General features: G+C 44.0%; 1 protein-coding gene across 1 annotated transcript in view; it reads right to left on the minus strand.

Annotated features, from left to right (window-relative positions):
* Nucleotides 1-16,005, minus strand: part of DSCAM (DS cell adhesion molecule) — a 799,693-nt gene that overhangs the window by 145,630 nt on the left and 638,058 nt on the right. The window contains exons 12-15 of the mRNA XM_030806202.1: nucleotides 9,873-10,069; nucleotides 8,730-8,826; nucleotides 7,970-8,098; nucleotides 7-174 (exon numbers count right to left, since the gene is read on the minus strand). Of these exons, the coding sequence (XP_030662062.1) occupies nucleotides 7-174; nucleotides 7,970-8,098; nucleotides 8,730-8,826; nucleotides 9,873-10,069 (591 nt within the window). The remainder of the gene's footprint in view (nucleotides 1-6; nucleotides 175-7,969; nucleotides 8,099-8,729; nucleotides 8,827-9,872; nucleotides 10,070-16,005) is intronic.

Genomic DNA, 16,005 nt, shown 5'->3' on the forward strand with positions numbered 1-16,005 from the left:
ACGTACCTGCCTCATCCGCCGTGATGGTGAGCTCGTTGCTGGGCTCGCTCTTGCCAATCCGGTTCTTGGCGTACATGCGGATGCTGTAGGTGGAGGAAGGGTGGATATCAATGATGGTGGCCGAGTTCAGCTGAGGGGAAACATCTTTGGTTCTCTGAGCAGAATCCCAGGAGTCTTTTGGGTTTTGTTTTTCAAAAAAGAAGAGATAGAGACGTGAGTTTTTTTCCTCTGCCTTTGAAAGTTCACAAGTAGGAATTAAAAACCAAAACAAAACAAAACAAAAAGACGGAAAGAAAGAAAAATTACACTCAAAGTGATTTCTCAATGCAATGTTCCCAGCTTTCTGGCAGAGTTGGCCATCAGAGGGGAAGTGACATCCCACACTCATTATTCACGCTGCGAGGGACACGGGGCAACAAGCCAGCCGAGTTCAGGGAGGGGTGATGGAGGAAGCACAGATCAGCCGACTGGGGGAGATCTCAGAAGGCAAATTCCAGTGGTGGAAGCTCAGGCTAGTGGAGCGGACCATGGCCACTGTAAGCACTCATTGTATAGGACAGTACAATGAACTATGGTTTGGATAGTACCCCTGGGCCCCCCCAAAATCCCTGGCATTTGAAAACCAGCAGAACTTCAAGCCATATCAGATCCTTTCCTCCCCAAATAGAGTGTGGTAAAAACAAGATAATCCCATACAAACCAATCTCAAATTCCAGAATCTTGATTACCAAACATATTTTTTCAATTCTATTTTTTGAAATCATTTAGTGCCAAATCCTTGGTTGTAGGAATTATTTTTCAACCACAGCTAATTATAACAGCAGCACCTACTTTGTGTGAAATGTTATCACTGAATCTGTGACATTTTGTATCTGGTGGTTTTCAGGTTTCAAGCAAGGATGAGAATGTCAATACATGGTTCTTATATCAAAAGAGTTTGGGCAGTTGTTGATTGCAGGTGGGTGGTTGACAGCTGGTGTTGGCTGGGGATGAAAAAAAGAGGCCCCAAGACAATAGACAGAGACGGTGCCTACATATTTCCACCCTCCTCAGGGTCCGCCTTGGTGGTGCTCACCACACAAGTAAGTCTTCCATGGATAATCTGAATCTGTTCCCTGCTGGACTTTAAGCTCCAGGAGGGCAGAGGCCATGCTGGCCATACCCAGTCTTTTAAACCTAGTGCTAGCACAGTGCCTGGCTCATAGTAGACAAATAGTACATGAATGTTTAATAGATGAACAAATAAACCACAAATACATGGACCTCTGAGTCTTGGGAATGGGGCCAATCACTTTGTCACACTAAGGGTGAGTATGGCAGTTTAGGGGACTTCTCTGTCCAGAGTTAAACATAAATGCAAGAGATTTTCTGGAATTGAAGAAAAAATATGCGGCTTAAAGACTGCTTTTGAATACTGTAACTTCTCAGAGAATGAAGCCTAATAGAAGCTGACAATGAATATTGCAGTTAGAAGGAAAAAGCATATTTGGGGTCAAGAAGATTAGAGGTGGAAAAACATGAAATAGAAAGAGTTGGAAAAAAAATTGACAAGGGGAAGAATGGGATTCAATAGAAGACAAATGAGGAGAGGAAATTTTTTATCAACGAAACGGCACACACCTATGAGTCTTGTCCCACAGAGAGAAAGCCAGACCTTCTGCAGAGATGTTTAGAAGGATGAGGAGGAATGCCAGGTGCCACAAGATGCAGAGACACTTGCTAAGTAGCTTCCTGGAGGAAGTAGGTAGTTGTGGTGGTTGATGCCTGTGCCTAGGCAACATGGAAGTTTCTAGAACTGACGGGGCCAATGAAGATACAGCCATCTTCACTGGAGGCTTTTATCTGGGAGTTGACGGGCAGCCTGGAGAGGCATATGAGTGTCCATGACTGCAGTCCTTTACACCAATCCAAGGCATATGGTGGACCTGGGTAGGGTGGGGACAGTCCCCTCTTGGTGGTCACTGGGCACCTCCACATCCACGCTCTGTAGGTTCTTTTAGCTCAGCCCCTATCTCAGTGACGTCGCCTTGTTCAACAATCTCCCGGTGTGACTTATAAATCCTCTCTGATGCTGCATTTACTCCCTGTCTGTAGAAACTACCACTGACTCCCTCCAATGTGCTGGGGGACCCGTTACAAAGCCCATCCTCACCCTCCTGTCCGTGGCCTTCCCAGACTCTCCCCAGTCATACTCGCCACTTTTCAGATCATGGATGTCCATGCATACATTTCTGTTTGTGATTTACTCCTAAGAACTTTTTTATTTGGTCAATGGTGCATTCTTCCTAGTTATATTTATATCTCAATTTTCAGTTTCATCCTCCCATCAGGAAAATGTGCTGGGCATTTTCAAATGTGACTTCTGTGGCCCCAAATCTGTGGGCACATTGGAAACACCTTGGGGCTTTTTGATAATTCTGCTTTCAGACCTACTAAACCAGAGTCTCTGGGGAATGGTGCCCAGAAACCTGTGCTTTTAAAAAGCCTCCCTATCTTGGTCATTCCGATGTATAGTTTGGACAGACTGTTTTATTTGATAAAATTGTACAACATTCTACCAAGGTAAGGTTTTTATTTCCTTAGTGAAGGTCAAGAAATTCAAGCCCTGTTACATAGCTGGTAACAAGAAGGGCTGGGATTTGGCCTCGCCTGTGTTATCTCCAAGTTCAAGGTCATTTTTCTGTAATGCATGACCTCCACATAGTCTCTGAAAACACCTAATAAGACAGGATTTCGATATTTCCAGGCACCTGCTGAAAATCTCATATGCCTTGACGAAGACCTTCTGGCAAGTTATTGACTTGACAATGCACAGAAATTGTTTGGTCAAATGTAAGAGAAGAAAACTTTGGCCAAGAATTACTGTAGCACCTGTGGGTTTGTAGGAAGTCTGAGAGGGCTGTATAGGCTCAGAGTTGCAGCCTGGTTTAGGAAGAAGTTGTCAGAAGCCTTCATGAAAGAGTGGGCAGGATGCCATGGCTTGCTCCAGGGAGACTGGTGGTGTAGGAGGATGGGGCATTTCAGAGTCCCACTGCAGCCTCTGTGAGGTGAGGAAGGAGTGAAGAGCTGACAGGAGCCAGTGAGATTGCGCTGGGTGCTTGCTGGGGAGCTCACCTTGGGGGTCAGATACCCCAAATCCAGTGGATGCAAGAGCAACAAGGACTAATATAAGAGAGTGGACTTGGTATGAAGAAGTGCTGTTAGAGGCTAAAGACCAGAATGAGTGAAGGTGACTGAAAGTTCTGGAGGTGAATTACATGAAAGGTTTAACAACGGAGAGGTAGCTGGGAGAAGGAGCGGGCCCTTCATGTTGGTGAATAGGAGGAGGTGTGGGGACACAGGAGAGCCCCTTGTTCTGTCTTATACCTCTCAAGGATAACAGTCCTCAGGGTGAACTAGGGGTGGGAAGCCCAAGAGAGGAGAGGGGCTAGGGGTGTGCACCTTCTGTGTCAGAGTCTGTGTTTCCTGGTTACCTTTCAGGGTGTGACAGAGCTTGCCATGGTGCTGAAACCCAGTCAGAGACCTGTGAGGTACCATGGACAGGAGGGAGGGACAAGAGAAACTGTGGACAGGATGGAGGCACCGGAGAAACTGTGGACAGCAGAGGCCAACAGAGAAACGGTGGACAGGAGGGAGGTACCAGAGAAACTGTGGACAGGAGGGGCCACCAGAGGAACCATGAGCAGGAGGGGCCACCAGAGGAACCATGGGCAGGAGGGGCCACCAGAGGAACCATGGGCAGGAGGGGCCACCAGGGAAAGTGGACAGGAGGGGCCACTAGAGAAACCGTGGACAGGAGGGAGGCACCAGAGGAACCATGGACAGGAGGGAGTCACCAGAGGAACCGTGGGCAGGAGGGGCCACCAGAGAAACCGTAGACAGGAGGGAGCCACCAGAGAAACCGTGGACACGAGGGGCCACCAGAGAAACCGTGAACAGGAGGGGCAACAAGAGAACCTGTGGACAGGAGATGGCCACCACAGGAACAGACTCTGAAGGGCAGGCTGCCTTCCAAGGAAGGGAATAAAGGGAGGCAGCAAACTGCAGACGAATCTGCTGGAGGTCCCCAGACAATATGCTCGAAGGGATGTTAAAGGTGGCCTTGGGTCCTTTAGAGGAGAAGCAGTAGTCCCTGGGAATCAGAAAATATGGCAACCAAGGCAACCTGTGTAATTGCCAGCTATGGGAGAAGAAGAATATTCCAGATAAGGAGGGGACAGCTTCACTGTGCCTGTGCCCGGTCAGATGACGCCTCTGGTGCTGCCACTGGGCATGACCAGAGTTAGGGGGGCAGGAGATGATGACAGGAGATATAATAACAAGGACTTGGGATGTTCAGTGTTTCCTGGAAAATAGTAAACCAAGGAAAGTCGTCTGTTGTCAAATCCTGGGAGGACTGTCATTTGGCCAAAGGGTTAAGAGGTTGGAGGAGAGACGCTGGATCCAGATAGGTCCGTTTTGGTGCAATAAATGTAAGAACTTGTAGCAGTCACAGCTGGCCAAAGGCAGAGCTGTGCTCCCTGGGTTAGTGAATTTATGTTTCTCGGATTGTTCAAGCATAGAGTGAATGGTCACTTGTAGAAGTTCTTTCTGTTATGAATGTGAAGTACTTTAATACATTGGTTATATGCTGCTTTCTTTGAAAATTAATGCAAAGTAAAGGAAAACTTTTGGAGGGATAATTTCACCATTGCCTAAAACAGAGGTTGAGAGTCAACAATTTGACTAATGGTTATTATGAGTCTAGTATACATGTCAGGCACTATGAGGGGCACAGGGACATAGCATAAGGTTTGTCAGACACAATTCCAGCCCTCAGGGCTCACTAAGGCCAATAGGGGGACAACTGTTCAGTGGGGTGCAGATAGTAAATTAATAGTCACAAGCCCACCAAGTGTTCCAAGACATGCTATGAATAGTGAAGGGGAATAGGTAGTCAGGGAAGGCTTCCTGGAAGAAGTGACATTTAGGCTGTTATTAATACTTGAAGGATCAGTTTTCTATGTACCCAGTCTAAAACTACACTCACTTAAATTATGGTTGTAATTTTTATACACCAAAAATTTCTTGAGGAAGAAACTAATACATGAAAAATCTGACTAACACACCTCATACAGCAGTGAGTACAGGTGCTATCTACTCTCAGCACAGCTCCTTCCTCCCAGGGCTTCCAAACTGAAAGTAATGGAAGTTCTGTAGGGTCCTGGTAGAGACCTTGGTCATGGACTTGCATCTGCTTGTCCTGTGAGCTTTTCCCCAGTGATTCTCCTGGGACCCACGCTGCCCCTTAAAATGACTCGCTCCAGGGCTGCATAAACATCTTAGCCACACCACGGGCCCTGTCTCTGGTTGAAGTAGGGCATGAAGGATGGAAAAGAGTATCCCTCAATCCCACCTGTACTCAGCTTTATAGACAAGGAGCTTTTCCGCTTTGGTTATATAAACCATGATCAATTTATACATTTAAAGATGCTGTTGATAATAATGATCCTTAGATTTCAATTGCATGTAAATTAAATGCAATAAACATTTATAGTACGCTCTTCACTTGACATCGTGCTGGGTGCTGGAGATCCCAGGACACAGAGAACCAGAGTCCCTGCCTTTGGGAAACTCCTGGGGAGTAGGCAGATAGTGAGGACTCTTAGATGCTGAGTAAGTAGTTTAACACAGAGGGTTTTAGAGGCATTTTACTCATAAGTATTTTCTTGCATGCTGCAGCAATCTACAGGCTACCACCTACTAGATGCTGAGTATGCTCCAGACAACGAGGAAAGCGTTTTCAATGTCTTCCCTTTTTAGAGTCCACCAATTTCCACTGAGTGTCTCCACATGTTAGGTATGGTGCTGGGTGTTGGAGAAATGAGCTGGGTGAAAATAGACCTACTAGGTGCAGGGAGCCTCCAAGGAGCCTCTAGCATGGTGGAGGTGAAATGCATTAATCAGTATACTTGTCAGTAATCACAGAGATACGTATATAATGACCCATAATGCCACCTGCCCAGACTGAAAGGGAGAAGGAGCTGGGCGAGCACCTGAGAATTGAGCTCTATGGAGGGGGTAGTAACTGGGTGGCCCAGGGAAGGGAGGACTCCAGGCAGACGGCAGCTGGTGGCCTTTGTGGTCTCCCTGCCAGTCTTTTGAGGTGGATGCAGCAGTGCCCGCTTCACAGGTGAGAAGAGCAAGCGAAGGTGCAGAGCTGGTGCAACATAGGCCCAGCAGTGAATCCCACACAGGCTGGGTCCCAAACCACTGAACCTAGGCCTGCTACCAGCATCCGGCAATGCCTGATCCTCCATGAGGACAGGGGAGGTCCTGAGCTGCTCCACTAGGAGAGGCCTCCTGTGTGCTCCAGCACCAACAGCACGGGCAGCCTGCAGCCCCATAGCCGGTGTGCAGCCAGTGAGATAAAGGGCTGTCCCTGTCCCCACGGTGCTCAGTGCATCTGTCTGAGCTCTCATCATTGTCACTAAGTTCCAGGCCAGTTTCTGCTCAAATGTGCCTGCCTCACCTAAGAAGCATTTGCTTCGCTTCAAGACCTGTATACATGAACTTGTAATCCCACTTCTTTAGAACAAAGGCAAGGTCAGCCTCTCCTCCCTGGGCCCTTGGGAAACCTGTTTGTCCTAGTCCCCAAAAGACGCTTGTTTAGCTCAGCACTGTCTTGGGCGAGCCCCCCAGATCACTGTGCCTCACCCCTGAGCCCGGGGCCCTGGCTCTGCAGCATTTCTTGGCTACGGTGAGACTTGCAGTCCCATCAACCCCTGGAAGGCCCTTCCTCAGACTTTGTGTAAGTGACACCTCACTTCTCGGTCCCCAGTTGCAACTCAGAGGCCGATGGCCTGAGCCATTCCATCTTTTCTTACGTGCATTTCCAACCCAGCAAGTCACAGATACTACTTTTCAAAACACTATTTTTTGCTTTAATCCATATCTTCTCAATCTTCAAATTCTGGTCTCTTGAATGCCTGAAGAGTCACCCCTTGGCTTTCCTTTGCAGTCACCATTTCCTGGCTCTGTTCCTGGCTTGCTCTGTTGAAACACTTCCTCACTCCTGACCTGTGGTTCCCAGCTGCCTTGAGCTTGATTTTTTACTACAACTTTAGTGCCAAAGATATTAAATGGGTCACAACTGGGTAATCTGAAATAACATGCGGTGTCCAGGAAGTGAAAAATAAAGCCGCTTTTGTGGCCTATAAGGATTTTATTAACCCTTCCCATGCTGGTGGTGCTCGAATTCCTCATATCCTTTATGAGACACAGTAAAAATTATGACTAGAGGCCACAGTGGTGGTATTCTACCCTCGCCCAATGCATCATAAAGTTCAAAATGGCCCCAGCATTGTTCCTTGAAGGCAACAAATGGGCACACCTGCAGCGGCCCTGGCAGCAGCGTCAGTTTTATTTATGGGCTCTGGGCTGAGTGGTCCTGGGTGCAGTAGCCAGTGTCGCTGATGGTCCCTGAGCATTTCCAGGAGGTTGATCCAGAGTGAATTTTCCTTTTTCTACACCAACCACCACTGCACAGCTTATCCAACCGACACCAAGCACAGCTCGAGCTCAACGCTCTGGGTACAGGACACGGGCTCAGGCTCTACAAAAGTCACCCAACTGGGGAAATGGGAAGTGAAGGGAGCAGGTGAGATAGAAAAGGTCATGGTGGGGGCCTGTCTCCATCAGCCACTGCCCATGTGCCAACAGGCAGCTGCAATATCCAGGAGTCCAGCAGGAAGCAAGACTGAAGTCAGGGCTGGCTAAAAAAGAAAGCAGCAGAGCTGAGCCTCAACACAAAACTCCACTCCCGCAGCAGAAAGCCAGGATGTGCTTCCAGCAAGGAGACTGGGGGAAATGGTGCCCTCTGAGCTCCTGTGAGCTGAGCTGTGCGCTTACAGGTAAAACACATTAATAAGAAGAAAAATAAAAGAACTTTCTGAGGTGGAAATGAAGCTGGAGGAAGTAAAGAACTTACCTGATTTATTTTTGCATTCAATATCGTAGCCTGTGATGGGGCTGTTTCCATCAAACCCCATGGTCCACCTGAGCGTAATTGTGCGTGCTTTGACATCTTTGATCTCAATTTCAGGAGGGTCTGGGGGCTCTGCGCCATCAACAGAAAGACTCCGAGTTAGTTCAAACAGAGCTCTGACATGAAACGCTAGTGGAGATGCTGAGCATGACTCACAAACGATTTGTCTGCATTAGACAAGAAAAGAAGCTTTTTATTTGGAAGCATTTTCTTTTTCCTAATCACATTTTAGGGAAGAGAAATTCCACTTTCCCAAGACTTTCAATTTTCATAGCCCTTAAGAATGGGACCAAGCCTGGAGGATATAAAATGTCACTATTCTAGTTTGGATCTTTAACTCAAAACATACTTTGGCCCCAAATGTTAAACTTCCCTTTCATTCTGATCATCTAGTACATGGATTCCTAAAATTGAGCAAAGAAATTCCACCACCGTACTTGTGTGCATGTGGCTTGACTGTCACGGGCTTGTCATCTTGACTGGTTCCTCTAAGGGCTTCATTCCCTGTTTGGGGGTTTTCCTTTGACATAATCACAGGCACTGCAAAATTCTGCTTTAGCACTGACATTATACATATTCAAAATTTCCTGGGAATTTGGAAGTGTTACACGGCAAGTTGAGGCCACACAGATGCCCGAGGCTGAGCATACAGCTCCCATCCTGAAATGACTGTGTTTATTCTCTTATGCTATCGTCTTCCTACCTTGCACTGTGAGCTGAATTATTCCACGGTCCTCCCCATAAGAATTAATAGCATGGCAGGAAAAGAAACCAGAATCTTCTCTCACAGTTGGCAAAATCTATGTGTAAAGCAGAAAGAAATTCATCTTTTTCAGCAGGCAAAATGACTTCGGGCCGTAAACCTCTCTCTCTCTCCACTCTTTCAGTTCTCCTGCCATGCCCAGCACACACATAGGTACGCTCACACGCACACACACTCACAAAACCCCCATTCCTCCAGACTCACATACACTAAATCACACACATGCACGTATCCCTCTGAGGACAAATTATTTCAGTGTAATTGAAAGTAGGCGGATGAATAGGATTCATGTACACTATCCATGTCAGGTGTAGCTCATTAAATTGAATGTGTAATTTATATAGGATGTCGTGGTCAGCTTGACATATATCCCACATATACATTTTTTTAATGGTATCCAAAGCAACCATGCCTAAAGAGACAGATTAAATACTGCAGCCAGGGCTGGGGGCCAGCAAGACTGGCATCAGATTCCTTTTCTAGGAGGATTCCAGGAATGGACCTTTGTCTGAGAGCCAATATAAGCATTTCAAACACAGGGCTTCCCCACCTCCCCACCCTGTGTGTGCTACAGTATCATCCTCCATCCGCATGATAACAGCACAAACCAGTTCACTACTCACAGTCCTCTTCTCTAGCTTTTGTGATCCTTTTTTAACGACAGAAGTTTTTTTTTATTGTGGATTTTTCCAAAGAAGCAAGATAGTTTTTATGATAATATTTTTGTCCCAAAGCCCGTCTCATTTTTCTTTTTGCAGGAAGTTAAAACATGCACACAGCATAGGCCGTCATTCCTCAAGGATTAACTGTCATTTAAAAACCTTATTTCTCACTTTTTTTTTTTATTACAGTTTGGTTCCCTGCTGCGTTCATAATAACCCTATTCTTAATAACACTTAGGCTGAAGCACTATTTTTGAAGACTACTTCACTAATCTCGCTGTGTGAAAGGGGAGAGAAATAGTGCTTCGTAAATAAATTCCAAAAGATTATCTGCTACTTATCTGCACCCACTTGTGTGAAAGGAAAGACTTATTCTTCCAATAAAGTTCGTTCCAATGTGTTGCATTTGCCATGCTTTTACCTGCAGAGTAGAAATCACCTCTTCTCCCACCTCCTTGGTGGTCACAAGATAACGGGCCATCTCAGGGTTAATGATTCGGTCCTCCTTCTCCCAGCGGACTATAATGGGCTTCTCACCATGTGCCGTGCAGCTCATCTCCTTTTTCTGCCCCTGTGTGGCCAGGGTAGTATTTGGATAGGATGTTATCATCGCAGGAACTGAAAAACCAAAAGGGACACAACTTGTTCAGCAAAGCAGGGTTCTCGATTTTCCCTGGCAAAACACTCAGGTAAATCATGCTTCAAGAGATATTTCTTCGAAATGAAATTTATTCAAGAAACTGCTGAGTGAGAATCTCAAGCAAAATAAAGGAAAGGCAGCAGAAAAATGAAACTTGAGTAAGTGAGCCCTCAGCAGAAATTGCCATGCCGTTTCATATCCACGGCACGTTGCTCTTCTGACCCTGTTGAGGGCTATGGCCTATGTCCCTTAGCACACCCAGAATGATTGATATGCTTTGGCTGTGTCCCCACCCAAATCTCATCTTGAATTGTACGCCCATAATTCATTCCCATGTTTCATGGGAGGAACCTGGTGGGGGGTAATTGAATCACAGAGGTGGATCTTTCCCATGCTGTTCTCATGATAGTGAGTAAGTCTTATGAGATCTGATGGTTTTAAAAACGGGATTTTCTCTGCACAAGTGCTCTATCTTTGCCTGCTGCCATCCATGTAAGATGTGACTTGCTCCTCCTTGCCTTCCATCATGGTCGTGAGGCCTCCCCAGCCACACGGAACTGTAAGTCCATTAAACCTCTTTCTTTTGTAAATAGCCCAGTCTCGGGCATGTCTGTATCAGCAGCATGAAAACGGACTAATACAATGATGTTACTGGTTTCTAACTATCATTTTAAAGAACGGGGATAAAACTTCCACTTTTAGTCAACTTTAGGTGAATCCCTTGTTGCTGCTAACCAGTCCTTGTAACCACTCTTCACAATGCCCATCTCCCACAGTTGTTATAAACCTTGCAAACCTTTATCAGTCACTGGAGACCTCAAACCTGTCCTTCTTCCATAACTTATAGCAGAGAATCTCATCTCCAATTTACTGAGAAAAGGGAACCCTTTATTTGTGAAGCTTCTCAAGTTTCCTTTCCCACATCAAAATTAAAAGAAGTCTAATACATAGACTTCTTTTATTGGCAATAGATGACACAAGATCCCACCCCAATTCCACAAGCCACCTATAAATTGTAGACTGCATGTAACAAACACCTTTTAAAATGCATACTAAGCTTATCAGAAAGTGAGAGAAAAACCAGAGACCAAACACAAAAGCTGATAGTGAAAAGCCAGAGGTAATATAAGGGTGGTGCTTTGACTACCTGAGAGGCATGACATTAAACGTGAGACCTCCAAAGCCAGGCTCCTCAAAGCGTTCTATCTTGACAGAAAGTATATAACCAAAATAATAATAATAATAAATAAAAATCCACAAAGGCAAAGAGAGAAGAAAACTGCCTCAGCTTGTGTTATATGTGTAGAAAAACAATCTCTCCCCTGAGAATTTATAAAACTGGCCTGACTCTACATAGGTCTGTAGTCAAATTCATGCTAAAGCATTAACATGAAGGTGACTGTAATTTGATAATGGCCTGAGGAGCCTAGCAAAAGCTAACATACTCTAGAAGAATGTGTCCTCTGTCCAGGCCCACTGAAATGCACCCAGATAAAGCCCTGCTGGCCATGAGCTCACAAACTAAAACTAAAGAACACATGAGAAGACTAACACCATGATTGAGAACCGGCCTCCCAGGACTTCAGATGATAGAGTTGTCAGATACAGACTGCAAAATAACTATGCAAGAATGTTTAAAGATATTTTAAAAATATGATGAAGGAACAAGATGTTAACAAAAAGGACTAGAAAGGTTTGAAAATTCATCAAAACATAACTATCTTTTTAATCTCATTTCCCCAATCACAGGAAGAAGCTCCCTTCCCCCATTTCTGAGGTCAAGCTCAGACTATGTACTTGATTGCTTGCCTCATAAGACTTCTGAGGTACTTGACCACAGAAACACTGTGGCTTCCTCTAAGACTGGCACATACTGGGTCATATCTTTTCCCATGGCTTACCAGAGAGGTTTGAGACATATAATGAAACATCAAAATACTACCAGTTCTGTAGCCTGAACACCCACAGAAGAACCTACATTTGGGAGTTTCTCTAGAGTCAGCAGCCATGTGGCAGAGATGCGCCCCACAGCACTGACAGTGTAATAAGATGGAAAGTAGGCAAATTGGTGACTCAAGAAAGAGGCGCCAAGAGTCCTGCATATCAAAGAGAGTTGCTCACAACTGTTGTGAAATTCCTTTTCTGGCATTCTGAGATGCAGCAAAACTGGCTGTACTGTCCCCAGCCTTTGGTTCTGATCCCCCCCTTCCCCTAGCCTATAAAAGAAAAATGTTTATTTTTATTAACAGCTTTATTGTGGTATAATATTCATACCATAAAATTCACCTGTTTTAAGTGTGCAATTCAATTGTACCCTTAATATTGCATTAGCTTCCTAGAGTGCCTGTAATAAATTACTAGAATCTATGTGACTTATAATAACAGAAATTTCTTCTCTCACAGTTCTGGAGGCTGGAATTCCAAAATCAAGTTGACAGCAGAGCCATGCTCCCTCTAAAAGCTCTAGAGGAAGACTCTTCCTTGCCTCTTCCAGCTTCTGGTGGCCCCAGGCATTCCTTGGCTTGTGGCAGCAAAACTTTAGCTTCTGCCTTATCTTCACATAATTTATATTCTTCTTTGAACGTTTCTGTGTCTTTTCACATGGACTTCTTATGAGGATACCAGTCACTGGATTTAGGACCTACCCTAATGCAGTATGATCTCTTCTTAACGAATTATATTTGCAAAGACTCTATTTCTATATAAGGTCATATTCCAAGGTTCTAATGGGACATTAATTTTTGGGGATACTATTCAACCCATTACAAATACATTTATATTATCCAGTACATATACATATATACCATTATAACCTGAATACAAATATACACAGTTGTATAATCATCACTGAATCAAATCTTAGAGCATTTACATTACCCCAAAAGATTTCTCCTGCCCATTTTCAGTCATTTCTCTTTTCCCCCTCAAGTTCTAAGCAATCACTAATCTACCTTCTCTCCCTGATATGGTTTGGCTGTGTCCCCACCCAACTCTCATCTTGAATTGTAGTTTCCATAATCCCCATGTGTCATGGGAGGGGCCTGGTGGGAGATAATTGAATCATAGGGGTGGTTACCTCCATGCTGTTCTCGTGATAGTGAGTGAGGTCTCACAAGACCTAATGGTTTTATGAAGGGCTTTCCGCCCTTTACTCTGCACTGCTCCTTCCTGCCGCCATGTGAAGAAGCACATGTTTACTTCCCCTTTTACCATGATTGTAAGTTTCCTGAGGCTTCCCTAGTCACGTAGGACTGTGAGTCAGTTAAGCCTCCTTCCTTTATAAATTACCCAGTCTCAGGTATGTCTTTAAAAGAACAGACTAACACAGTCCCCGTATTGCCTTTTTTGATCATTTTTTATAAATGGAATCATATAGCATGATTCTTTAGTATCTAGCTTTCTGGATTTTTTTCACTAAGCATAATGTTGTCAAAGTTCATCCATGTCATAACACAGTACTTTGTTCCTTTTTATTGCTAAATGATATTGCAGCACAAGGATATACTGCATTTTTTTAAAATCCACTCACCCACTGATGCACACTGGGGTTGTTTCTACTTTGGGGCTATTATGAGTAATTATACTATAAATATTCCTGTATAAGCTGTTGTGTGAACAAATGTTTTCATTTTTTTTTTCCAGGAGAGATTCGTAGAAGTGGAACTACTGGGTTATATGGCAATTTCCTGTTTAACATTTTGAGAAACTGCCACACTGTTTGACCAAGTGGCAGCACCATTTTGCACTCTCGTGGCAGGAGATTGGAGAGAGAAGAGGGAAAGAGAGGATGTGTTAAGATTCAGCATTTACAGTGAGGGAACAAGAACATTCCCTTTCAACCATTTGAGTTCAACAATTTGAGTTCAACCATTTGAATTCAATGGGGGAACTCAAAGAGCAGAAATTGGGTGCACCTACAAAAAGGTGAGCTGGCATGTTTCTCAACAGCTGGAGGCTTACTGGCTGTAGAAACCCCAGGCTCACCATGGATCTGCCATCACAGAGGAACTGAAGGTGGTGGCACTTTCTGTTTGGCCTCAAATTCACTAATCAAGATTTTTTCTCATAAGGGAAAAGGGCTAACTCAAGATAATTAGAGATCTCAAAGCCAACAAAAGTAACCTAAATTACAAAACTGTGAATAAATAAATTACAGGCCTATGAACAAGAAAATATTTTCTCCTCATTCTTTCTCTCACAACTGGGGAATGTGAATCAGAAACCATGACACCCACATCTAATTTAGCTTTGAAAGGTGACCCCTGTCCACTACCATCATCCCCCACCCCCCCAATTCCTGATGAGTGTCCTGATTCCTGCAACACCCTCATCCTTAGAACAAAATATAGAAACTCTTGTTGCAAAACTGAAAATCAATCCATGTTTAACGCCTCCCGGTCTCCTGGGCATCTCAAGGCTATGGTCAGGATTTGCTATTGTGCAGTGTTTGTAAAAAGGAAATCTGTAAAATGGTAAGACATAAAAACAGACAGTTTTCCTGTGAGAACATGGTAAGTCACCATCATCACCTCCCAAATCCAGGGTAGTTTAACACTCACTCACTATATTCCAATGAGAGCAAGCCAATTCTGAAGTAAGGGTTTCTGTCCTATTCTAGGAGCTCTAAGGCTGGTGTTGACCCAGAATGTAATTCCCTAGTACTTTAAAACAACCAACTGGAAGAACTGTTCTCCAAAAACTGCAGCATTGTTTTGAGGACTTGTTTGTTTTCTTCTCTTTTCCTTTTTTTAAAAAATAATCACAAGCTTTATTGCATTTGATGAGAGAAGTACCTTGGCCAAGCCATAGACCTCTGGTTTGTTTATGATTTGCCCATCTTAATCTGCACAAAATACTCCTCAGTTTTATTTAGATTTCTACTTTGAAAGACTGCCCTACTAAAATGGGTATTTTTGTTCTGGTTATTAAATTCAGCACTTAGAGAGAAATGCTCTGACTAGCCCATGTTCTCCTATCCAGCTCAAGTATTTTCAGCCCTTTAAAGAAATGGTGGAAAGGAAAAAATGAATCATTATCATGGCTTCTTTGCAATGCTAATGTTTGAAGGCATGACCTTTTCACTTGTCACAGTTACAGACGCCTAGAGATGACAACATGTCTGTACAGCAGCCCTTTTTGTGAGGATTTCTGAAGCATAATAAATGGATGGGGTAATTTAACAGGGATTGGTACCAAGGAGAGGATGTGGGCAAACCCTGCTAGCAGGGCCAAGGGAGATCCAGACCCAAGAAGGCTTTGTCCAAAGATTGTGTGCTGTGTGCCTCTCCTGCAAAATTACCCATTGAGGAAGGTGCTGTTTTACATCATATCAATTCATAAATTTGCTTCATAAACTATAATATTATCTAACAGCACCCTTAATGCTCAGCAAATCTATGTTCTTATGATATAAGGGAGCATCCCTCTGACCTACATTTTGCAGCATAAAGATGCAGTGGTGTAGTGGAGCTGCTGTCATTGGCCAGGGAGATCTGATTGTGCACATCTCTGCCCAGCTTGGCAGTGCAGTCATGTCTCTTTCCCATTTAGCTTGAAATTGGCAATGGTGGTAGTATTTATACCACCGAAATTGGCAAGCGCTAGAAATCAGGGCTTTCTCCATCCTCTTCCCCATCAATAGCTAATTGTTAAACATTTACCAGAACAATACTTAGGAGAGTGTTTCACTATATTAATAATTTTAAAGGGTGTTCCCATCGTACAAGAGATACTGAGAAGATAGTGAGATTAACCTAAGAGCAATAATTAACTTTATCAATGAAAGTAAACCCTTATTATTTATTAATTAAAATATGAAGTTTGTCACTGTATGTTTTGACAAATAATTCAGTGATAAATTGATGCATATATTAAATTTTTAACCCTAGGATACAGACAGAATGAAAAATTCTAT

Source organism: Nomascus leucogenys, chromosome 25, assembly GCF_006542625.1.
Source record: "Nomascus leucogenys isolate Asia chromosome 25, Asia_NLE_v1, whole genome shotgun sequence".
Lineage (NCBI taxonomy): Eukaryota > Metazoa > Chordata > Mammalia > Primates > Hylobatidae > Nomascus > Nomascus leucogenys.